The 27072-nt window shown below is 41.4% G+C and overlaps 1 protein-coding gene across 1 annotated transcript; it reads right to left on the minus strand.

The window, feature by feature from the left end:
- On the minus strand, nucleotides 1-27072 carry LOC139452490 (uncharacterized). The gene is made up of 22 exons (XM_071233986.1): nucleotides 26949-27072; nucleotides 23714-23857; nucleotides 23017-23182; nucleotides 22222-22356; nucleotides 21390-21471; nucleotides 19239-19314; nucleotides 17877-17950; nucleotides 16693-16771; nucleotides 14660-14778; nucleotides 13698-13828; nucleotides 13043-13098; nucleotides 12156-12334; nucleotides 11173-11288; nucleotides 10103-10256; nucleotides 9327-9407; nucleotides 8414-8506; nucleotides 7297-7404; nucleotides 6095-6247; nucleotides 4272-4397; nucleotides 3118-3307; nucleotides 1566-1670; nucleotides 1-768 (listed from the first exon to the last, which is right to left on the minus strand). The coding sequence occupies exons 1-22, from the start codon at nucleotides 26986-26988 to the stop codon at nucleotides 605-607; spliced, it is 2571 nt and encodes an 856-aa protein (XP_071090087.1). The 5' UTR covers nucleotides 26989-27072; the 3' UTR covers nucleotides 1-604.

A 27072-nucleotide genomic window follows, 5' to 3' on the forward strand; every position in this document is an offset into this window, starting at 1 on the left:
TTAAAAGTATGTTTGGTACTAGTGGTGAAAGGGAGACAATCCATGTCAGTTACCATATTGAGCACATTCGAACAAATGGAAAGCTATTCGTCATCCTTTGGTTGAACAGTTTTCACAGCTGTATACATCACAGAATATTTGTTAGTTCAATCCTTGATTACATTAAAACTTTATAGGTAATAGTTTAATGGGTTAGTTTCTAACAGTTTTAGCCCACCTGTCCTTATATTAACATACAGCATAACCATTAAAAATGGCAAATTTCTACTAGTCCTTATGATACCTTAACTATTTGGAAGTTTGGCTAGAACTTCAGGACTAGTGCCAATTTCTAATGCCGGTTAACATTTTGTGCCCTCACAGCATTCAGCATAGTCAACTCTTGCAAACAATCACACTGACCTGTCCTCGGAAACCTGTCCTCACGCCATCATTAATATAAACCATGCAACTTTTGACAGGGATATTGCTACTTTGTGATTCAACAACCTGATTACTTAAGTATATGGTATGTATTATCGCATATTCCTATCCAAGGTCGAGTAGCCGACAGCAGTTCAAACAGGTCAAAATTTAGGTTGAGTTTCTAGGAATGTATTCTAGGTCACCAGTCTACTCCAAAATCCCCTGAATAATCTTCTGTCATGAGACGTTGATGCCGATGTTTTGTGCGTCGGGATATGTTGGATGCGAGATTCTTGACTGCGGCCATACTCAGAACCTGGTGGTCGGACATGGAGTTGGGAGTGTCGGAGGAAGACTGCTTGACTGGAAGGTTCAAACATTACTGGCAATTACTAATAAACGGCTCCACTGACAAACACTGAATGTCGGAGAAGGAAACAGGACTCATTGATTGGAAGTTTCAAGCATTTATCCAACATCTAGGCAAGAGATCTTTTAAGATAGCTTCACTATAGTCAACTTATTGTTCTGATTACATTAATTTTAGGATACATAAAACAAAATTTTCCCGGACACGTTTTTCCTCAAAAGTGATGCATGAGGAAAACTGTGTATTTATTCCCCAATCAGGGCCTACTTGTACAAAGCTATCTTAGCGCTAAGATGATCGTAACTCCAATACTTTAACATAGGCTTACAATAATCGTAACCAAACTACTGGGTACACTCCGACCAAGGCCCTTCCTTTAATAATGCAGTGACATGACAATGGCCAAGACATAGATTCCCTTTTTTTAGCAATATCAATCTGATCAATCTAATCTTATCAATGGATGAATCAGTTTTTCCCAACAATAATTAAAATAAGTCCTTATAAAATATACCAAATTCCACTCACCACGAGCTGAATGTTCATGGCGCTACATTGTTATTACCCAGGTCAATGGATTTGTTCGCACTCGATTTTCTTTCTCAGCTCCATGGGGAGTATACAACCAAACCTGCCCATGAGGTGCTTGAAGGTCATCAAAATATTACCATCTCATCCTACCAGGTACCCACTCACTGCTGGGAGAACAATGAAGGAGTTTCAACTCACCAATCAGCTGTCAGTGTGGCTAGAACGCGTGTGTGAAAAGTTATATAATTGTGACACTCACTGGATCCTGCACTTGATGGCCTCTCCCGCCAGTTGGCGACGCAGCTCACAACGTTTTCCCGGATGATTGGAGTTATCTGACAGACAGCAAGGTAGCTGGAGATTTCTTACACTTGTCAAGGAATCTCTCATATTGTTGTGCATAGATACAATGTGAACACATATGCAGGTACAGTAAAGTGAACTTGTATAACCAAAGATTCTGTTTTAGAATAGGTAATGAGGCTCAGTGCATTGAGTTACTGCAGTTAAGGGAGGCAACTCTGCACAGTTATTGAGTTACTGCATCTAAAGGGGGCAACTCAGCACAACGATTGAGTTACTGCAGCCAAGGAAGGCAACTCTACACAGTAAATGAGTTGCTGTAAATAAGGGAGACAACCCTACACAGTAAATGAGTTACTGCAGTTAAGGGAGGCAACTCTACACAGTAAATGAGTTACTGCAGTTAAGGGAGGCAACTCTACACAGTAAATGAGTTACTGCAGTTAAGGGAGGCAACTCTACACAGTAAATGAGTTACTGCAATTAAGGGAGGCAACTCTACACAGTAAATGGGTTACTGCAGTTAAAAGGAGGCAACTTGGCATGGTGTTACTGTAAGATCCTCACAGTGATATCCCATTTGAGGTGCTCCCTATACTATTGCTGTCACCAGTCAAAACTCCCCACAGTGACAGATGACCACAACCATGCTTTGAGTTGAACACGCCGCCGATTGACCGTTATGTTTACAAACAAGTGACAACTGTCATAACACTGAATACACTTACCCCAGCTAATTACTTTCTTTGTTTGTCAATTTGAATTTCTATTTCATTAAAACTATCATGTATTTGATAAAGTTAGAATGAAAGGGAGAAGTTGGTTGATTTTCCATTAGTCTGCAACCTCGAACCAATCTGATTAACCAAACAAGAAAGCTAATTCATCTGGAAAATAAGGTCAGTCATAAACCTTTTCAAGATGAACTATGATGGCATTCCCACAACTATAAACATGACTTCATTTGGGGTTAGAGGGCAAATTTCAAAATTCTTGTAATAGCTGTGCCAACACTGGTGGCAGCGATGTTACCGAGAGTGTAACGAAGGTGTCACGCGCTGGAAAGGAGCTTGGTGTTACAGCAGCCAAGGGAGGCAACTTGGCACAGTGATAAGGCCACTGCAACTAGGAACAGAGAGTCACCTGGGACACGGATATTTAGATCTACAGCATATTTGATGAAATACAGTAACTAACGAGTTGGAGTGTAAAATTGCTGTGACAATGTTACAGCACCTGTGGGGGCGGTCGGGTAGCCTAGTGGTTAAAGCACTCGCTCCTCACGCCTAAGACCCGGGGTCGATTCCTGACATGGGTTCAGTGTGTGAAGCCCATTTCTGGTGTCCCCTGCCGTGATATTGCTGGAATATTGCTAAAACCGGAGTAAAACCATACTCACTCACTATAGCACCTGTGAACATATTGTTGTGACAAGTGAACATTAGCTCTGTGGAATGACAAGTGAAGTAGCAATTAGCTCCATAGTGTGACAGTAGTGTGAAGGATACGAGCCAGCCTCATGATGGAGACGGCTGACATGTCCTCCTCCTCAAGGACACTAGGCTCTGCCTCCAGGAAGAGACGTTTACGCAGGCGGTCGTTCACTAGAGGCAGGATGTTCTCCAGAGCATCCTTGAACTCTCTCCCTGTCAGCTGACCCCCCTCCAGTGACTGGAACGGCAAGAGCCGATTCTCCAACTGCAACAGCCAGGAGTCAATATTTAGACATACAGTAGTCAGACCAGTGTTTCATCTTTCATTACAGATTTTCTTGTCAACATGGCACTATGCAGGATGTAACAGACTGTTTTAGTTATTAAATTGTCAACTTGACATGAGGTTAATCCTTAAATAATATTTACAAATAAAAGTCATACAGATGACTTTTTTCAAAATGGGCCTGATTTCAACTAATCAATTCTAAACCCTTTTTCAAGATGCTAAATTGAACAAATCATATTTGATACTGTCATAGATATAAACATCTTCCCGAGGCAAGAGAGTTAACTGAGTATAAAGGCCAGTTTCCACCCTTGCCCAACTATGCTGGAATTAAGGAGTTACATTTTGGCTGGACTAACGAGTCTATGCATAGTCCAATCAAAATCGTGCAACAAAATTTGAATTTAGTTCGTAAACTGTCGTGCAGATTTCGGTCGATTGCAGGATTTGCAAAGCATGTGCACTGCCAACTCGATCTTTTCATGTTTTTAATCAAGGTGTTTCGCGTGATTTGATGCACTTCACGATATAAGATCTGTTTTATCACAATACAGGTCTTGATTATCAATCAGATGGTATGGACTGGGCGTCACCATTTTGTTTAAAACAAATGCATGCGATACGAGAGGTGGAATCTGATTGGTCCATTGGAGAGGCTTAGAAGGGACATAACTCATATAACCACTGGTGGCGCTATCATTGAGCCCAGGAATTCCAGTCTAGTTCGGCAAGGGTGGAAACTGGACTTTAAAAGTGAGTTAACTGTCTTGGGAAGATGAGATATAGATAGAGATGATGCATTTTCAGCTTTGTTTCAATTTAACATGGCAAAAGTATGTGAGTTGTTCTCTGGGTTTGGTAATAGCAAAATATCCTTAACAAACATTGAGTAATATAGAACTATGAGCAAGTACATCCCCGGCCCTGCTGGCAAGCCTACCTCCAGGAAGCGGGGTTCACGGTACTTGAGGATGATGTGGATGAGGAAGTTTGAGACGATGTGAGCTGAGATCCTGTTCTCACTGAAGGACTGATAACTCATCTGCAGCGTCTCGAGGTCATCCTCCTGTAAAGTATGTCAAGGTCATATGTGAAGGGATTCCGATCACCGACAATATTTAATCTTGAATGATCATGATGGAATGGTTATCAAAACTAACTAGTTTTATGGATGACTTATCTGAATTTGTGCATGGATTACATACATTTATATGCATATTAAATACAGTATTTGATGGTACTATATGGACATGGCAAAACAGTATGTACTTCACATGCAGGGTGAAAATATCAGATAATATCACAGACTTGTGCCATTAACATTCAGATTATATCATGTTCAACCCCCTGTGAAGATCCGGGGTAGATTAGGTCTTTAACAACACATGGCGACTATGCTTGTCGTAAGCATGGTAAGAGGCAACTAACGAAATCGGGTGGTCAGACTCGCTGATTCATGATTGATTCATGTCATTGTATCCCAATTAAACAGAATGATGTATGACATCATAACTGGATTGTCTGGTCCAGACTTGTTTATTTACAGACCGCTATCATCAAACTGGAATATTGCTGAGTGCGGCATTGAACAAGACACACAAACACCCTGTTCACTACAGCACGTTATCTTCAGGTGGAACAAGTGAGTGAGTGGGTGAGTTATGTTTAACACCGCTTTTAACAGTATTCCAGTCATATTGCGGCGTGTCAGCTTAATGTGGCAGGAAAGCCCGAAGTGACGTTTACCACTTCGGTGAAACCCACGAGCACAGGTATGGTGCTGACAAACCTAGAAACATAATCGGGGCGAACCGGGTTTCTGGCACGCCCAAGGGACATAACTCTGCACAGCGAATCGCGGCACCTTAGACGACTGGGCCACCCGTGCCCTGTCAGGTGGAACACAGGCTAAGACAATGCACTGACACAATTCAGAGGATCAGATCCCCATGCCAATATGATAAACAGCCTGGACTACATTACTCGATATGTCACGATATCTTTACATTCGTGACCAACTCGTGTTATTCCGGGACAAGCCGAATAGCTGAACACATTTAACTGTGTCCTGGGTATATTTAGATGCAAGACATATGTAAAATCAAAAATTATATCTAAGGGATTCTTTGACGAAGAACTTGAAATAATACGCGCATTCTGATTGGTTTGTTGTATTTTTGCACATAACATTCATCGATAGGGGACAAGTCTTCTTGCAGGTACGGAGAGGGGCGAGTGGTGACGAATGTATGTCTTTAACCACAAGGCTATCCCTGAGTAATCTGATTGGACATCTATTATTAGTATTGTGTCAGGCCCGAAACAAAACTATGGCAGTTGCCTGGTCCAGCATATTTAACATAATACAATGGATATACTACTCTGGACAAACAAGGATGTTATACAATATGCTTGTGTCATTCTCAAACTTCCTAGTACACAAGGAGGCATGGGTGGCCCAGTCATCTAAGGCGCCGTGATTCACTGTGCAGAGTTGCGTCCCTTGGGCATGCCAGAAACCTATGATCGTGGGTTCGATTTCCAGTTTGCCCCGATTATGTTTTTTGGATTGTCAGCACCATACCCGTGCTCGTGGGTTTCACTGAAGTGGTAAACCTCTGAGACCTGCATCACTTTGGGCTTTCCTCCCACATTAAGCTGACACGTCGCGATATAACTGGAATACTGTTAAAAAGTGGTGTTAAACCCAACTCACTCACTCACTCCTAGTACACAGAGTTCTACCACGTTGTATGAACATACCCCGAGGAAGGGGTAGACGGCGGAGGCGAATGCCCTAAAGTCCTCCACTTCCCTCCAGTCCACGGTGTTGACGAAGTCGCACATGAGCAGCACGTACCTCAGACATGATGCATCCAAGTTGCCGCTCAGGACGGTGCCAAGCAGCTGAAGAAGCTGGAAACATAAAAAACTTTGATTTTAGTAAAAGTTAAATATTTTTTACATTTGTATCCTACATTACTCCTCAATGTACTTACTGCTTTCTTTTGACAGAAAAACAAAGCTGTGTGAGGTCCAGCTGAAAAAGAAGTTGTTCCAACCATCACAAGGGGCGGTCGGGTAGCCTAGTGGTTAAAGCCTTTCGCTCGTCACGCCGAAGACCCGGGTTCGATTCCCGACATGGGTACAATGTGTGAAGCCCATTTCTGGTGTCCCCTGCGGTGATATTGCTGGAATATTGCTAAAACCGGAGTAAAACCATACTCACTCACTCACTCCAACCATCACAGACCGCCAACTTTGACCCTGGAAATGATGATGTCATGTATCTGCACATTACTGCTTGATCGTAACATTTGAAGACATTGTGCAGAGGTAGCTCTGCGACGGGTGCACCCTTAGATGTAGTAATGCAGGATAAGTATACAAACTTTTTAACTTATCCTGCATTAAATTGTTTGATAGGCATTACTTAGAAGTTGACGGATGACAAGGTAGACAAAATTTTATGGATAACAACTTCTTTAATACCTTAAAAAGCGATGTTTTGGTATAGATCCTTATACTGTTGTCAAGCAAGACTGAATAAGGGACATAGTACAGAATATATAGTAGTAGGTGGAGGATTAACAGTAACAACAATTGCATACATGAGTGGGATAACATATGAGCTCATCAATTATTTCGAACCCTAAGGTAGCGTTGTAGGGAACGATCACTGTAGCCACGGGGCTGCTGAAATGCCAAATGGGAGGAATGCCCATTGGGGGTAGACACCACTGAATTGGAACCTCAGGAATTGGCAGTTGCTGGGATGGCTAGGTACGTGCACGTTACAGTTATGTATTTATATATTTGTTGTAACATCCTCTCAAAAACATGACACATCGTTTGTACACTACTGCTCTGGTAATGTTTCTTAAAGCATTTAGTCCTCTTGCACTAAGCTACCAACCAAACAAAGATGTCAGGTCATGTTGATACAGAGACGGAGTGCCACTCACCTTGTTGGTAGTCGAATACTCCGTAATGGCGGACAGGAAGTCATGGGCGGCCATGTACACCACCTCCTCCACCAGGTAGCGCTCTGTCAGGAACCTGTACAGGTTGTCCTGGCAACACAAATACTACTCTCAACAACAGACCAGGAAAGGGGTGGTCTCAACTTAATTTTTCTAATACATTATCATGATTATGACAGGCGAATATGTTTGATCTACAAAGTGTATACTGAGCAGCTGGCGAGTGTCTCCAGGTACCTAATGAGAGTCTACTGTGTCTACCCAGCATACGTGCTACAGCTGTCGTAAGTCTATGTTAAAGTATGGGAGTTACAATCACCTTAGCGATACAACATTTGAAGTCTATGTTAAAGTATGGAAGTTACGACCACATCAGCGATACGACATTCTTAAGTCTATGTTAAAGTATAGAACTTACGACCACCTTAGTGATACGACAGTCGTAAGTCTATCTTAAAGTATGAGAGTTACGATTGTTTTAGCGCTAAGATTGCTTTGAAGAACAGGGCCCAGAGCCTCTACCAAATATATACTGAGCGTATGTATACCAACGGTCTCCAGAACATATACAGAACATATACAGAGTGTCTCAAGCTTTTCCGAGAGTCTCCATAGCGTCTACAGAATGTATATTGAGTTTCAATCAGTGTATACCTAGTGTCTACAGAGTATCTACCTAAAATCTCCAGAGTGTCTACCAAGAGTATACAGCATCTACTGAGAGTCTGTTGAGTGTCTATTGATAATCTACTGTCTACCAAGCTTCTACCAAGTTTGTTTGTTGTTTATGCCACACTCAGCAATATTCCTGCCATATCAGATGGCGGTCTGTAAATAATCTAGTCTGGACCAGACAATCCAGTGATTGACATCATGAGCATCAGTCCATGCAGTTGGGATACGATGACATGCATCAACCAACTCAGCAAGCCTGACCACCCGATCTTACAAGTATAGTCACATCTTACGACAATAATGGGTTGCTAAAGACCTATTCTAACATGGATCTTCATGGGTTTCTACCAAGTTTTTATTGAGTCTCCAGAGCATCTACTAAGTCTACAAATGTCAACAGATTGTCTACTGAGAATCTACTAACCATCACGGAGTGGCAGCCATCCTCCTCCTCCCCGTAGTCGTCCTGCCACACAATGAACGCCAGGAACTGCTCCATCATCGACACCGTGCGGGGCTGCAAGGGGAGACAATTCAGAAACAGTTTCTCAGTTAAAATAGATATCTTGAAGCATCTGTAAATTTCCAATTGTGCTCTGATCACACACTTCACCATCAAACAATACATATACTACTCAAAAGAATTTAAGGATCACCCGGTTCTTTCATATAGTTTTAGCCAATCTGTCATGCAATCAGTCAATATATATCCATGACAGGTCCTCCTGATTATTAATAGTGGGTGTTCCTGAACTTGTTTTGAGTAGTATTTACAGAATGAAATACCCCAGTTTCAATTTCAAAGGTTGAGATGTAAATATTGTTTTGTATCAATACAGGGCGGACAGAGCTCCACGATCTAGTGTCAATATCCAGTCCTGGTCCCACTTGCACAAAGTGATCTTAGCGCTACGATGATCGTAAGCCTATGTTAAAGTATGGGACTTACGATCATCTTAGTGCTAAGATCGTTTTGTGTAAGTTGACCCTGGGTCCTGTTCCACAAAGCAATTGTAACGCTAAGGTTGTTGTAACTCCCATTCCTTAAAATCGACTTACAACAGTCGTTTCCACTTTGTGGAACCTCTGTTAATAGAGTAATCAAACAGCTAGATTCATGTAATTAATAAACTCGAGTTGGCAATCAAGGAGAACCAGGCCTTCCATTGTGCCCCCTTTAAGATACAACACATGTTTCGTTGTATCTCAATGCAACTTAATTGTTCTGGCTCGGCATACCAAACAGAAGCCCTAGCTGCACCTTAAGATGTCTCTGTGACATTCTTTAAGTGGACGTTCAAGTGTAAAACATATAATCCGTGTAGAGTACCCCTTACCAGTTCTAGGGGCCTGGAGACCGTCCTCTCTACATTGGTCCTCTGACGGAAGTCATCCCACACCGCCTGCATTGTGTTCACCTGGGGATGGACACTGCATCATTAGATGGATGGATAGATGATGGATGGATGGATGGATGGATGGATGGATGGATGGATGGATAGATGGATGGATGATGGATGGATGGATGGATATAAGAATTATAGATGGATGGATGGATGGATATAAGAATTATAGATGGATAGATGGATGGATGATGGATGGATAGAGTGAGTGAGTGGGTGAAAGAGTGCGTGAGTGAGTGAAAGAGTGAGTGAGTGGGTGAAAGAGTGAGTGAGTGGGTGAAAGAGTGCGTGAGTTAGTGAAAGAGTGAGTGAGTGAGTGAAAGAGTGAGTGAATAAAGGATGAGGTAGTGAGTGAGTGGACTCCCCTGCAAACAGTACTTCAGTTGTCAACTTCATAGTCATTGCTACTAGTACTTTAAGAGTAGTCATCAGTTTAGATCAAGGTATTTTCCATCCAACACTAGACCCCCCAAACCATACACCTTTGTTCTTGAGATGCACCATAGCTTTGATCTCCGTTTGATATTTACGAATTAACGTCACTAACGTAAATTTGTTGCACTTCACTATAGACATTTTACAATTTTTTTGATAGAAAAAACAAACACGTTAAACCTAATCTAGTATGGGATGGGTTGAAATATGAAACATTTAATGTTGCCTTCCATCAAAACGTGTAACATATGTCATGGTTGACATTATTTCCTTACCATGGTCGCCTCCCCTCCAGCCATGCTTGTCCCCCCTCGAGACATCCCGGGGGTGAGGGGACCAGTGGGCGTGGTCATGGCGTCCTGGTGCTTGGACATGGAGCTGGGGATCATGTCTAAGGCGGTGTCGGGCGTCGGTGGCTTCATGATGCCCCTGTAGGAGGAGTGGGAGTGCAGGATAATAACATTATTACATTATTATGCTTTTCTCAGTCGGCATGTTCTGTTGAACACAGTTTTTTAACAGTATTTCCACTGATGTAGGAAGAAAGCCTGCAGTGATGCAGGAGCCTGTTCCACAAAGCTATCTTAGCGCTAAGACGATCGTAACTTCCATACGCTAACAAGCGAGCATGGTTATTGTGCTGACAAACCAAGAAACATAATCAAAGCAAACAGAGATTTGAGCCTTTGCTTTTAGACACAAAAAAACAATTAATTAACAAACCATTATGTCCCTATTGTATTCTTACTATGCAAACCTTAATAAACAACTGAAAACACCACATTTGAAGCTAAGTTTTAACCTGATAAATTTCGATGGTTTCCTTCTATTTCTCTAGCGTTTTTTTGAAATAGAAGAAAATGACATTTTCTTAAACATAAACAGAAGTACAAAAAGCATAACATAAAAGTGTTACTCTTAGGCTTCAAAAAATAAAAGAATTGGCACATAGACAATGACTTTTGAAAATAGAGTGGTAGGCGGTTGTTGTTTTTTGGGGTGGTGGTGTTCGAACTAGTATGTAATGAAATAAACAGTACCATCAACCTGGGAAAGGGCCTCCCTACATAAACAAGCATACAAATTTCCATTGCCGCCATGACCATAACACAAGATGCACAGTAAAAGCAGTGTGCATGTAAAGGGAAGTAATTGCATGCTACAGTGCATAGCATTGTTTCTTAGTATAAGGATTTTTTAGTTTTTGGAAAATGGAAATAAAAACGAAATGTGTGGTGGACTTTATGATGCCTGGGAACCAAGACTATAATTTTTTTCAGTGTCTTCAAAATTGTTTCAGTGGTTGTACTTAAACATATTTAATTCCATCAAACTGAACACTTACTCCACAAGATCTCTGTTGATGCGGACTTTGGGCCGGGTAATCTTGATGTGTGTGCAGTTGTGTGGCAAGATGAAGACTTTCTCCGATCCCCCAAGTCGGTGTGGGCACACGACAGTCTGCAACATACACCTCGTAGTGAGAGAAGATGAAGACTTCCTCATGGACCTATGGATGCCTTGATCATTTGAAACAATTGTATGCCAACAGTTCTAAAGGCATGAGTGAGTGAATACTATTTAATACTGCAGTCAGCAATATTCTTTTCAGCAAACCTGTTAATCGTGTTCAAAATTCCTGCCTGCCTGCCTGACCACCTGGGACAGGAAATTTTTAGGCATAAGCAGCTTTAGAAATTGGCACTAGTCCTATTTTCCTTGCAAAACTGCCCAATAGTTAAGGTATCATAAGGACTAGTAGAAATTTGGCATTTTTAAGGGTTTTGCGATATGTTTCATTCTGAGTACAAAAACTATTAGTTTCTATTGCTGCATAAGTATGTGATAATTTGTTATGACAATAAAATATACATACTGAAAAAAATACATGTGACAGAACTAATAAATACTGTTGTTATTTTTATTCTATTTGCTCCATGTTAAATGAAGACCTTGCAATAGCAACGTTTTGACAGGACGATAAGTTTCAGGAGTTGGCATCTGGTTGAAGATTTGGAGGAATTTCATACATTTCATTCATTGTTAATAATCAAGTCAGGGCAAGACATCCAATGATTGACAGCATGAGCAATGATCCAAGCCATCAGGGCACAGTGACACACTATCAGTCAAGTCACAGAGCCACCCAATACCCTTCTAGTCAGCTCTTAAGACATGAGAAGATACTGGTGACCTTTCCTGACCTGAATTCTCAAAACAGGTGAGGCAATATACACCAACTTTATCCACTTCTTTGTTATAAGACAATCATCATAAATTACATAATCTTTATCTGAGCAAGTTCTGAAACAGGTCTTGATAAATTACCTTTTCTCCACAGCTAGGGCAATATTTGGCATCTTTGAACTCTTCAAACGTCTTCCCAGTGTTGTTGGACGTGTAGATCATGGCAGCGTACTTGCTGAATACACGTTCCTGGGGGATGAACGGATCGGTCATCGTCTCCTCCATGTCACCCTCCCCCAGTCCCGCGGACAGGATGGAGTCTGGAGAATGTAAACACATAAGTGATGGATATAGAGACAAGATGGCCACCTCCATTTCCCCCGAACAAACAGACAGGATGGAGTCTGGAGAATATAAACACATAAGTGACGGATAGTAGAGACAAGATGGCCACCTCCATTTCCCCCCAACCTACAGACAGGATGGAGTCTGGAGAATATAAACACATAAGTGATGGATAGTAGAGACAAGATGGCCACCTCCATTTCCCCCCAACCTACAGACAGGGTGGAGTCTGGAGAATATAAACACATAAGTGATGGATAGTAGAGACAAGATGGCCACCTCCATTTTCCCCCAACCTACAGACAGGGTGGAGTTTGGAGAATATAAACACATAAGTGATGGATAGTAGAGACAAGATGGCCACCTCCATTTCCCCTGAACCTACAGACAGGATGGAGTCTGGAGAATATAAACACATAAGTGATGGATAGTAGAGACAAGATGGCCACCTCCATTTCCCCCCAACCTACAGACAGGGTGGAGTCTGGAGAATATAAACACATGAGTGATGGATAGCAGAGACAAGATGGCTGCCTCCGTCAATCTTCCCCCGAACCTACAGACAAGATGGATTCTGTATAACCACACAAGTCCAGCAGTGGAAGTAGAAACAAGATGGTGGTCTCCACCACGATATAGCTGGGATATTATGAAGGGGGGAAAAATATGTCTGTTCTACTCACCTCTCTTGGTGACTGTCTCAATTCCCAGTCTGTTTGACCTTTGCTCTTTCTTGCTTCTGAAGAAAACAAACACTTGTCAGTGAGGAGGACCATCATAGGATTTGTACTTGTCCTCAGCATTATTTAGTGTCGTGGGCTAGCAGACTACCTGAGAATTCCAACCTAGTCTTGGTGTCTTTCGTGTTTCTTTACGTGTTTAAAATACTCGTTGAGTGAGTGAGTGAGTGAGTGAGTGAGTGAGTGGGTGGGTCGGTGGGTATGTGAGTGGGTGTTTGGGTGGGTAAGTGAGTGGGTGGCTGAGTGGGTTAGATCGCTGACTTTGTTTGCTGGCGATTAAGTGCCTCACTCTGCGAGCGTGGGTTCGAATCCCAGATGGGACTTAACCCCCCCAGATGGACTAGAATTTGTAATTTACTAAGAAAGTGTTATCCCATATGTCACATCTGTTTCAGTTGAGGTGAAGCAGGGACAGTGGACTCTTGGTCAGCAGTTCACTGACCAGCATTGCCACTATAGTGAGTGAGTATGGTTTTAAGCCGCTTTTAGGAATATTCCAGCAATATCACAGCTGGGGACACCAGAAATGGGCTTCACACATTGTACCCATGTTGCCACTATAACTGTTTGTTGGGTGAAGCCGTTGCTCGGTACTTACGGTGATGGCGGCATGTTCTCCTCCAGTGTCTGCAACTGCTCCATCAACATTGTGTTGTGTTGGCGTAGCAACCCAAGCTCTGTCATCATCTCACCTATGGTCACCTGGAAACGTTCCTGAACTGTTTGCAGCTATAGAGGAAAACAAGAAAAGGGTCCAACATTCTGCTGTTTTTTGTCTTCCTTCAGTGTTCATTTATCAATACAAAGTGTTTTGATTTAGTCAGGGCACTTTCTACATCACCCAACGGATCCATCTCAGTCAAATAATATTACCCTATTTACTATCTCACCCAACGGATCCATCTCAGTCAAATAATATTACCCTATTTACTATCTCACCCAACGGATCCATCTCAGTCAAATAATATTACCCTATTTACTATCTCACCCAACGGATCCATCTCAGTCAAATAACATTACCCTATTTACTATCTCACCCAACTGATCCTCTCAGTCCAATAATACTACCCTATTTACTATCTCACCCAATGGATCCATCTCAACTTGTCTGTGCGATCCCTCCCTAACTGTGCCATCTTACTCTTTATGATTCATCTCATCCAATTTAATCAATATCACCCAACTGCTCCATCATGATCCATCTTGTCCTATCTTATCCATCTCCCCATTCTCACCCAACTGAACTATCTAACCATTCACATCATTCCATTTAATCTATTTCACCCAAATGATAAAATCTCACCCTATCTGATTCATCTCACTCAACAGATGCATCTCACCCTGTCTCATCCATTTCATTAATCTAAGTTTCTAAATTTTCACTTAATACCTGTCTTACCCACCCATCACCAACCAACACATTTGAATCTCACCATTCCCAAAACTAACCACATCTCTCAATACCTATGTCACTGACCCACCGCTACCTTCCCCATCGACAAAATCTCCCACCCTCCCATCCCGTTGTCACACATCCACCCCCTCTTCAGTTCTCCCCACCTGCTGGTCGGCATCCTCTATCTCCATCTCCTGTATCTCGAACTCAGCCTCCGTCATGTCCTCTGTGGTCACCTTGCTCTCCAGCTCCTCCTTGTGCTCCTCCAGGAAGTGGTCAAACTCTGCGGGCAACACAACAACAACTGACCACTTGTACAGCACCCTACTGAGATATCACATCACATAATGATCACCTGCATAACATCCTACTGGGATATAATATCACATACTGACCACCTGCATAACACCCTACTGGGATATCACATACTGACCACCTGTATAACATCCTACTGGGATATCACATACTGACCACCTGTATAACACCCTACTGGGATATAACATAACATACTGACCACATGTATAACACCCTACAGGGATATAACATTATATACTGACCACCTGTATAGCACCCTACAGGGATATAACATCACATACTGACCACATGTATAACACCCTACTGGGATATAATATCACATACTGACCACCTGTATAACATCCTACTGGGATATCACATACTGACCACCTGTATAACACCCTACTGGGATATAATATCACATACTGACCACCTGTATAACATCCTACTGGGATATCACATACTGACCACCTGTATAACATCCTACTGGGATATCACATACTGACCACCTGTATAACACCCTAGTGGGATATAACATCACATACTGACCACCTGTATAACACCCTACTGGGATATAACATCACATACTGACCACCTGCATAACACCCTACTGGGATGTAACATCACATACTGACCACCTGCATAACACCCTACTGGGGTATAACATCCCATACTGACCACCTGTATAACACCCTACTGGGATGTAACATCACATACTGACCACCTGCATAACACCCTACTGGGATATAACATCACATACTGACCACCTGCACAACACCCTACTGGGATGTAACATCACATACTGACCACCTGTATAACACCCTACTGGGGTATAACATCACATACTGACCATCTGTATAACACCCTACTGGGTGTAACATCACATACTGACCACCTGTATAACACCCTACTGGGATGTAACATCACATACTGACCACCTGTATAACATCCTACTGGGATGTAACATCACATACTGACCACCTGTATAACAACCTATTGGGATATAACATCACATACTGACCACATGTATAACACCCTACTGGAATATAACATCACATACTGACCACATGTATAACACCCTACTGGGATACAACATCACATACTGACCACATGTATAACACCCTACTCGGATATAACATCACATACTGACCACCTGTATAACACCCTACTGGGGTATAACGTCACATACTGACCATCTGTATAACACCCTACTGGGTGTAACATCACATCCTGACCACCTGTATAACACCCTACTGGGATGTAACATCACATACTGACCACCTGTATAACAACCTATTGGGATATAACATCACATACTGACCACATGTATAACAATCTACTGGGATACAACATCACATACTGACCACCTGTATAACACCCTACTCGGATATAACATTACATACTGACCACCTGTATAACACCCTACTGGGATACAACATCACATACTGACCACCTGTATAACACCCTACTCGGATATAACATTACATACTGACCACCTGTATAACACCCTACTGGGATATAACATTACATACTGACCATCTGTATAACACCCTACTGGGATATAACATCACAAACTGACCACCTGCATAACACCCTACTCGGATATAACATGCTTAACTTCAACTTTCTGACCAGACCCGTGAAGATCTGTCTTAGAATTTATCTTCAGTAACCCGTAAAAGGCGACTTTGCTTGTCATGAGACATGACCAATGGGATTGGGTGGTCAGACTCGCTGACTTGGCTGATGCAGATCATCGTATCCCAATTGCATAGATCAATGCTCATGATATCAATCACAGTCACATGGCTGGAATATTGCTGAGTGTGACGTTAAACAAACAAACAAACAAACAAACAAACAAACAAACAAACAAACAATTGGCCATCAGTGAGAGCCTCACCCTCCATGGATGTGTTGAGGACAGTAAGGAGCTGCTGTTCCAGCTTGCTGCAGCACTCGATCTGGCTGATGAGGTTGGCCTGTGGTACAACAATCATCATGGATGTTGGTACACTTGTAGTATCATAGCTACAACATGCTGACTCCTTGTCTCATTCCCAAATACAAAAAAAAAATACAGTTTGGGAGTAAACTTGCTGATCAGGAGGAAATTACTTTTTTTAGGTTCAGTTATATTTCTTTTGTGCTAAAAATAACACATAAAAATGTTTGTCCCTTGTGTTCTTACTTTGGCAAAAACACTAATCACTTTGGTTTGTCACTATAAGCATATGCTGGGAAAAAATAGCCACATATACAACATGTCAACAGCTGTGGGATATAACAATATGTACGTTTGTACTTTAAAATTGGTTGTCCCATGACTAAAATATGTTCAGAAAAACAATCTCATTGAATCTGATCTTTTACACCGATATGATACCTCTTTGCGTGAAGAGTGAGAAAAGTAATCACACCAGGATATCTGATTTCTACATCCTGAAAACTCACTCATACATCCAGTTCCAGATGTAAACAATAAAGGTCTCACATTATATTGTGGATATTAATACATCCTGTTGTTTCTGAGCACCAAGCATCTAAACCTTAAGGGAGTGCATGGAAAGAATATCTGTGTTCTGTTTGGTTTCTTTCGTTAAAATCAAAATGTCTGAATCAAGGAGGTAACAAAATAAAGCTAAATCATTTGTGTGAGTGAGTGAGTGAGTGAGTGAGTGAGTGAGTGAGTGAGTGAGTGAGTGACTGACTGACCCAGAAACATAATGTCAGTAATGGATTTATCTATTCCAAACTCAGTGCTCTTGGGTGTCAAACAGGGAACATATCATTATTTCTTTCAAATTAGGATTTTTGTTAAAGTTCTTATTTTCTTAAATTAGGAGGTACTTTAAAATTGCACTCAATGCAATAGTGTAATACTGAGCATAAAAAAACATCCCCAGCCCTCCACTGCTCCTGTTAGCAGAAGGACCAGAGCTCACCTTTAACAAAACATGATTTGTGAAAGTTTAGAATCCAATTTAGAATCAAACCCACTATCCTAAACCCACATCAAACTGCAGCACCATCCATGCCCCCAGTGCATGTAATGAGTAAGGATGAGCTGTGACCTGTGATACATACTCTCTTGGTGGAGATGACAGCCTGCTTCTTCGGCTTGGTGTCTTCTTCTTCCTCATCTGTCTTCTCAAGGAATGCTGGGAAATATATGAAAAGTATTTAATTGTGGAATAAGAGAGAAAAGAATCCAGATATCAGAATAATGACCTCTAACTTGGGATTTAACTTAACATTACTTGACCTCGATACAATCCTATTTATAATAACAGTGAGAAAGGATGAGATGAGAAAACCAGGTTCCTGTTAATAAAATATATATTTATATACTCCTATGATCATCTTGAGTATGTTGAGTCCATGACTGTTTAGGAGTGCCTGTGTCTGTAGTGCGATGACTGCTTGGTTGGGTAAGGCCTAAGCTCTGTTTCACACCAAACTGCTTGATTGGGTAGGGCCTAAGGCCCTGTTTCACACTGAACTATGACTGCTTGGTTGGATAAGGCCTAAGGCCCTGTTTCACACTGAACTATGACTGCTTGATTGGATAAGGCCCTGTTTCACACTGAACTATGACTGCTTGATTGGGTAAGGCCTAAGGCCCTGTTTCACCCTGATAAGGCCAAAGGTCCTGTTTCACACTGAACTAAGACTGCTTGATTTGGTAAGGCCTTAGGCCCTGTTTCACACTGAACTATGACTGATTGGTCGGGTAAGGCCTAAGGCACTGTTTCACACTGAACTTTTGACTGCTTAGTTGGATAAGACCTAAGGCCCTGTTTCACAGTGAACTATGACTGCTTGGCTGGGTAAGGCCTAAGGCCCTGTTTCACACTGAACTATGACTGCTTGGTTGGATAAGGCCTTAGGGCCTTTTTCACACTGAACTATGACTGCTTGGTTGGGTAAGGCCTAAGGCCCTGTTTCACACTGAACTATGACTGCTTGGTTGGGTAAGGCCTTAGGGCCTTTTTCACACTGAACTTTGACTGCTTGGTTGGGTAAGGCCTAAGGTCCTCTTTCACACTGAACTTTTGACTGCTTGGTTGGGTAAGGCCTAAGCTCTGTTTCACACCAAACTATGACTGCTTGGTTGGGTAAGGCCTAAGGCCCTGTTTCCCACTGAACGATGACTGCTTGGCTCGGTAAGGCCTAAGCTCTGTTTCACACCAAACTATGACTGCTTGGTTGGGTAAGGCCTAAGGTCCTCTTTCACACTGAACTTTTGACTGCTTGGTTGTGTAAGGCCTAAGCTCTGTTTCCCACCAAACTATGACTGCTTGGTTGGGTAAGGCCTAAGGCCCTGTTTCCCACTGAACAATGACTGCTTGGCTGGGTAAGGCCTAAGGCCCTGTTTCACACTGAACTATGACTGCTGTAGTACTATGTCATATAGCGGGACTGAGTCCAACAGTGAAATTAACTTACCATCATATAGATCATCGTAACCTTTCTTGAACTTAGATAGAAAATCGGTCTCTTTCTTTGCCTCATTCAGCACGTCCTGAAACATTGAATGTTTGTACCAAGTATGTCTAGCTACTAGGGCTTGGAAGGGTAACTCAAATACTCAGGTCAGGTAGGTACTGACTAGGACCCGAGCACCCACACGACTATATTGTTTAAAGATGCAAAATTATCTAGAACTCCTTGGTTACACTACAATTTTGTTAAGTCACTAATGTTCGCATTTCTTTCTGACTATGCACACATTCCTTCTGACTTTCATATATTTGAATAAAGATAAAGTTTCAGTCAAGTTCTTATTTGGACTAGTCAAAGTCTTGCCTCTGAGACAGTGACCGGAGCAGTAGCACATCTGTGGGACAGATGGAAACAGAGGAGTGTTATGAATCCATATCGGTGTCATCACAGGATGCTGGCTGTGTTATCTAATGTTTCCCTGCCACTACCTTCGCCCTGCACCATATCCTTGGGGCATTTTTAAGGGTGGTGATATTCACCATGTTTATCTAACTTTTCCATATTCATAACATTTTTCATTGTGTTTGCTGTGCACTTTGGCTTGACAGAACCCATGATTGTGGGTTCGAATCCTGGTTCACCTTGATTATCTTTCTAGAGTTGTCAGCACGATACCAATGGTCATGGTCGGGTTTCACTTCTGAGATCTGGCTTTCCTCCCACATTAGGCTGACACGCCATGATATAACTGGAACTGTTGGAACCGGCATAAAACCCAACTCACTCACTCACTCACTATTTGACAAGACAAAGTAATAATAACTACCATAGATGCCCCAGATCTGAGAATCTATTTAACCTATATACTGTAAATCTTGAAATTAATGAGTCTCCAAATTAATACGACTGCTGACCCATAGCCAAATATACGACTCAAAATCAATGCGACTCCCCCACCCAATTACCGTGGAATGATACATATCCTTACTTTAATCCAATCAAACAGCAAATAGCAATGCTTATTAGCGCTGTGTAAAGCACTTCCGTAAAAACAATAAACAGTGTTTTCCTAAAAACAACACACAGTTTGTATGCTTATTCTGTTGAGTGGCATTAAGGAAGTTCAAAGGCAATAAAATAATTTAACCAACAACAGTTCACTGATTGGAGTGGTCAATGATGCCTAGTTTGACACGAGTAGGTAGAACTCTTGACCCCAGCAGTGATAACTCATTGGATGCCAATTGTGTAATTCCCATTCTATGATTGACATTGTTATATACTTGTTGCAACTGCTGCTCAATAAACCGTGTTTGTCTACATATTCAAAATGGTATTTCCGCTATCCAAAATCTGTAGAGAGCCCGGCTTATTGTTGATAGTCATTTTGGAGACATAAATACGAAGTTTCATTAATACGAACAAAGACCTCTTGCAGTTTTCACATTTAATTCACGCTCACGTTAATTTTAAAATTTACAGTATGTTTCCAAATACGCCTTCATTCTGCCATGATAAGATTTGTGCTTTTCACTTCTATTGCTGATTTCATCCTCGAGTATAAGATCTCCATTCTATTATTAAAAATAGCTATTCGCAACCATATAGCTCTGGTTTGAGTCCAGATAATGTGACAGTGCTAAATTAATTGTCCAATCAAAATAAACTGTTATTTCAAGATTGGAACAAACAGCGATATCACTAGTACTTGACTTGTCTTGTTTCGGGGCACACCTGGGAAGATGACATTTTTCTAGTTAGCAGTTCATACTGTCAGGCCACAAGCTTGAAAATAGATCTCTGTTCAAAAGAGTCAAATTGATTGTTCATTGATTACATGCTCATAAGCAAGAGAAGGGTGGTTACTGTGACATCACTTCCAAAACAGAGCCAAGGTGATAAGTTGGGTGAAAATGTGATTAAATTTGATTACAAGATAATTGCACTGATACAGCGAGGTGCATGCAATCCTTCTTTTGCAATATGTACCATCGTTTAATGTCTTTTGGTATGACGCGGGAAGGGTATCGAACCACTTTCTGCTCTGAGCAGATTCTCTAATACTACACCATGCCATGCTGATGAATGGATTGGCATATTTACTACTACAACTGAGATGTACTGCACTGGTTAATCAGAGATGTGATGACTGACCTCCAGGTGGTGTATGTCGGCCTCCAGTCTGTCCTGCATGACGTCTGCTGCCAGTCTGGTGGTGTCCAGTCTCTGGTCCAAGCTGAGGACACACAATACATCACCTGACATCAGTTGGGAACCCAATGCTCTCCTATACTATCTTCACTCCATCCAATCACCACACAGTGCAGACAAATACTTGCGGACAACAATTTGTGTTTTTCACTTCTATTCGGATAATTTTCCAACCAACAGTCAGATCATGTTTCTCAAGATGTTTGTACAGTGATCGGTACCATGTTGTCATGGACATTGGGGTTGAACCATATATAGTGATGCTTTGCAACTGAAGTGTCCTCAGACCTTCCAGGAGAGAGGTGAGGTGAGGTGAAATGGCGTTTAACGTCGCGTCCAAGATTATTGCACTTATATAGCAATGTGCATGTACGTGTGTGCGTTTGCGTGGCTGCTTGTACTACTCCGGACTGATGACGATTGATAGTGCTAGCTCACTGAGATACCATGCCGCAGTTTAACATGAATACCCCACTCAAACAAAGTATACTGACTCTGGCCGACCAGTCCTTGTTTTAGCCCCTTAATGCCGAGCGCCAGACAGGGTAACAACAAGTAACATCTTTTAATGTCTTTTGGTATGACGCGGTCGGGGATCGAACCACGAACATTCCGCTCTCTGGGCGGACGCTCTACCTCTAGACCACGGAGACGGTCTTCCAGGAGACAGGAGTCTATGTGAGTAAATGATCTAATTTTATCAAGTTGGACTGATAATAACACACTGAAAGCCAAATATTTTTCTTGAATTTTCCTGATCATAAAAATGCCTCACCTGGCTATTTCAATCTTTTTCTCAGCAACATTGTTCTCGAGGTCTGAGATCTTGGCTGTGAGGTCATCCACCAAGGTCTGTAGCTCGGACACCATGGACAGACTCTCCTCCAGCTGCTGGTGTTTGCTGAACAACCTGAAGAACACAACAAGATGTAGTAGTACCTTGGTGCTAGCTTCCCATTGGCCAAGTGATCATAGTGCTACGCTCCCTTCGACTTAGGCTTACGACAGTCATACCGCTAAGATCACTTTGTGCAATGGAGCCCAGGGCCCCATTCCTCAAAGCGATCTTAGCTCTACGATGATCGTAAGCCTATGTTAAAGTATAGGACTTAGGATCACCTTAGTGCTAAGATCGCTTTGAGGAACGGGGCCCTGGTCTTCAGTAGACACAAGTCAACATTAACTAGTGAGCTTTAACGCCGCCAAGATTATTTCAGTTATATGTTATATCTTGGTGAGTATAGTGGAAGGTGGGCGTAAACCCTCAAATGATGTCAGTCGTAGACATTTAAAACAACGAGCGTAGAAGTAATGATGCAAGACGCAGGATGAGGATGAGGATGAGATGTGATTCAAACCCAAGATAAGCCAATCCCAGTAAACTTTCAACCATTTCCAACACATAACAACAACTGTCCTAATGAGCCTTACAATAATGAAATTGAAGCACACGGACAAAATGAATTCCCAAAATATGTTGTCAGGGATGACGCTGTGGTTAATTTCTTTAAAAAAGCTGTTAAAAAAATGATATTCCAACAGATTAACAATACAGATATTGAGTTTGTACCTTTCCTTGACAACATCTAGTTGTTCCTTGAGCTCCTCGCCCTGTGCATGTCTCTCCTTGTAGACTCTCTGTACAAGGAGGAAGTAGGGGATACGCTGGATGTACCGCGCCTCCTCCTCCTCCTCCTTCTCTGAACTCCCCGTCAGCTCCTCGCTGTACACCGCCTCTGTAACACACATCACACAACCTCACTCCTTTAACTGGGGTAGCCTGGTGGTTTAAGTGTTCGCTCGTCATGATGAAGACCTGGGTTCAATTCCCGAAATGGGTACAACATGTGAAGCTTATTTCAGATGTCCCTTGGAATGATATTGCTAGAACATTGTGGCGAAAACCGATGCTAACTCATTCACTCCTTAATTCAAAATACCTGCATCTTTCCAAAATATCGTGTGAAGAGTGAACTGAAACCTGTTTTAAATAACGACATTATTATTTTTCACTGTCAAACACCCCTCCCTATGGAAGATTTCCGTGTGTTTGATAGTAGAAAATCCCAGAATGTAATATTATTTAAGTTGGAACTTCAGACTCCTGTGGCAAAAATGCACAAACCTAAAAAGACATTTCACAACAACATTATTCATTCCAAATTTGTTTAAATTTGTTTAGGAGGGAAAAAAACGTTTTCGCAGAGTTGCTGACAACCATTCAGTCAAACATTATTCATCAAACAGTCGTAAGTGTTTGCGTTTACCGAAGAAATCATCCCGTAGTTTGCGGAAGATCCTTGTGAAGACGCCGAGTTGAGGGACGAGTTCATCAAGAGCCTGGAAGGCAAGGATCATGCGCTCCTGTGTCAGTGAAGAATGCTCCAGACTCAGCAAGTCATACTTGTTCACTGCAATAATCCAAAGTTTGTCAGGCCAGGCTTTTTATAAAACTTGGTTTACAAATCCCCCCAAAAATATTGAAATCTTCGAAAATAAAAGAAGGAAAAAGCAGTGTAGTTTTCATTCCACCTACCTGAAATGAGTCAAATGTAACCAAAAAACAGTGTTATCAGTATCCTCCATCATGGGGTACATTATAATTTTGTTTGTTCATATAGTAGTGAATATAAACTATAAAAAAGCCTTGAGCTGCTCCATGTCAACAGTAGGTCATTTTTTATCTCCCACCACGAAGTGGGGGTGGGAATATAGAAATGGAGTTCGTCCGTCCACTTCTCAATGTAGTCAAGTTTTCTCAAAAACTTTTCAAGTTAGAGAAATGAAATTTTTCACACTGATGTTACTGGTCACAATCTCACATGAGTTCGCAAATTGGTGTCGTTCATTCATTTTTTCTGAGTTATGGCCTGCTCCATGCTTTGTAACTTAGTGAATAGTTGACAATAAAGAATGCCATGTGGCGCTGTAATGTGTAAACCCTCCGAGTTTAATTGGCTTGTTCTGCTGTGTATATGATAAATGCATGCAATGTGCAAACAGTGCACAATGTATTATGTCATTCCCTGTGCACCCACTGTGTGACGTCCAAGGACTCTGATATTTAAAGGGGCACTGATCTAACGCCATTCCCCGGACTGGTTGTTGCCTTTGTTATTGTTTTTTCCCCCGTGAGTACCCGGATGATACGCAACGTAACTGAGCGTGACCAGAGACTGGGCTACCGTCTGCAAGGACAGCTAAATAAACTTGGAGGCTGGAGGCAATATTTGTTTTACGCATTTTTGCATAAACACTGATTGGTTAACTGTGATCTATAAAGATTCGACAAAGGGCGCACGTTAAATAATTTCTTCAGCCTAAACAAACAGACAAAAAGAACGGCGGAGCTCATCGGAAGTCGTCATTTGGAAAATACCCCAGATGGTTATAGTTTAATACTAAAAAAAGTATCCATGCAGTGAAAGCATTTTCGGATTTCGGATTGTGTAATACGATTACTACTCCCTTGTTGTCATACACGTTTTCTCGTATAACCCTACACTTGTGTATTTGTCGTCATTCACTTGATGCTCAGTTAATGAATTTATTACAGGTACAATTAGTGGTAGCACCACTTAGATTACCTGACAAAGGTTCTCATTTGGCATTTATTGTGTCTGGGGTAATTATTCAATCTAAATCCAGGTTTGAAGTGAGGTTATGTAATATGCACGTGGCAGCCCAGCAAGAGATGAATGATCAGTTGATTTACTTTTTTTTGTAAATCAACGGATCGTTCCTAGTCATCAAAGGATTAACAGAAAATACGTTGATTGATTAATCACTGTTATCTTGCACAGTGGATATGTCAAAAGTGAGTGTTTACATGTCTAGGTTTACTAAAACAAAGGGAATACACTCATATCATGGCGTGAAGTGCCGATGTAAAAACAACATACAATTTGTTCAAAGGGTTAACTGATATTACGTTGATTGGTTGCTCATTGTTATCAAACTCAATGGATTTATTAGGAACCGTCGACGTAATGAAAATAGTTGTCACGTGGCCTTTCTCAGCCGACCCTTGAGACTTGACGCTCGAAACGATATATATCTTTTAGAATATTTGATAGTTACAGAGACACGTGACATCGAATAAGTTATTTTGTATAGCTGCAGACGATTGGGATATTATTCCTTTGTGTGGATATTCATGGATACATTCCTCGAATAAGGAAGCTGCCTATTTATACACATTAATTTGGTAGGTTGTAATTATGTTTTTTGCATTTTGTTTTCCTTCATTTGAACCGATTCGTTCTTGTTTTCCTACGTCTTGGTTGGGAAATTCTTCAATGCGCGATAGACGTTGTTTTCACAGGTCATTTCCTTTGTAAGCGTGTATAGATTACCGTCAATTTGTAAAATGTGATTCTCTCAGGCAATTTTTAAAATGTGTAAATATTTCAGTCATTTTGACTAAAAAATCTGTCCAGATTGATTAAGACGATCAAAAGGGCCTACAAACATCACAGCAGATTATTATGTAGGATTAGAAGCCAAACAACATAGAAATGTACTTTTCAACGTAACATTTTCAGTCTCTTGGTGATGACATTAAACATCAAAATGTTTGGAATTCGTTATCATAATAATACAGATGGAAATGTTTTTCAGTCACTTTGTAAAATAACTGAATATTTAGACGTTTAATAAATATGTTACACATTTTGACAGTAAAAAAATATACACACTATAAAAAAAAGCAATGCTCAGGTGAAATATATACTTTGTGTTGCAAGTCAAAATAGTGTAAACGAAAATCGCAAAATTACCAAGCAAGTGACTTATCAAAACTTCGTCACCATTACCGATGCTACCCACAAAGATGCCTACATTTCCTTATTATCTCGAAAACTGTATTTCATTTTGTTGATCAATGTGACCATACGCTCTTATTACTACCGGTATCCATAAAAGTGACTAATGCGCTTACGAATGGCGCAACAGAGGTCGCGAGCTAGTCTAGATTTCTGCTCTACATCCGGGTACTCACTGGGAAAAAACAATAACAAAGGCAACAACCAGTCCCGGGGAATTGCGTTAGATCAGTGCCCCTTTAATGGCCACTTCATTGGCGCCTAACATGGGAGCTGAGCAAGTTCATATTTTATTTGAGCAAAATATTTCTCAGTACCCTACTCTGCATCCTAGGACGTGCCTTCATATGATATCATATCTTAATTGTCATCTTGGTCATGTGGAAAAGGCATCTGACCTTAGATCAGAAGATCCGTGGTTCGAATCCCATTCCATAACAATCTCTGGTTCTGATGCGATTTTTACTGTCTATGCATAAAATATACATCCTCTAAAACTAAAAAATGGAATTCTTCACTCTATTCCACTTTAGACTTGCTAATATAGTGCTGTTCAAAGACTAACCGTCCTGGGTTACTAAAGAAGACACTTGACAACCGGTAAACAACCGAGGTTACACGATCACCCCGTCACTCTCAGCTATATGTGTGTTTATCTCGGCAGTTATCGCATACCTACCTGGAGAATGGCCATCCATCTTTTTCGTTTCTCCGGACATGATGCTTCTATGCTAAAACAGAGAGATAACGATACATGTGCATGCAAAACTAGCTTGAAATGTTGTCGTTAGGGTTTAGCAGGT

This window comes from Haliotis cracherodii, unplaced genomic scaffold (assembly GCF_022045235.1).
Source record: "Haliotis cracherodii isolate W230 unplaced genomic scaffold, xgHalCrac1.p SCAF_9, whole genome shotgun sequence".
Classification (NCBI taxonomy): domain Eukaryota; kingdom Metazoa; phylum Mollusca; class Gastropoda; order Lepetellida; family Haliotidae; genus Haliotis; species Haliotis cracherodii.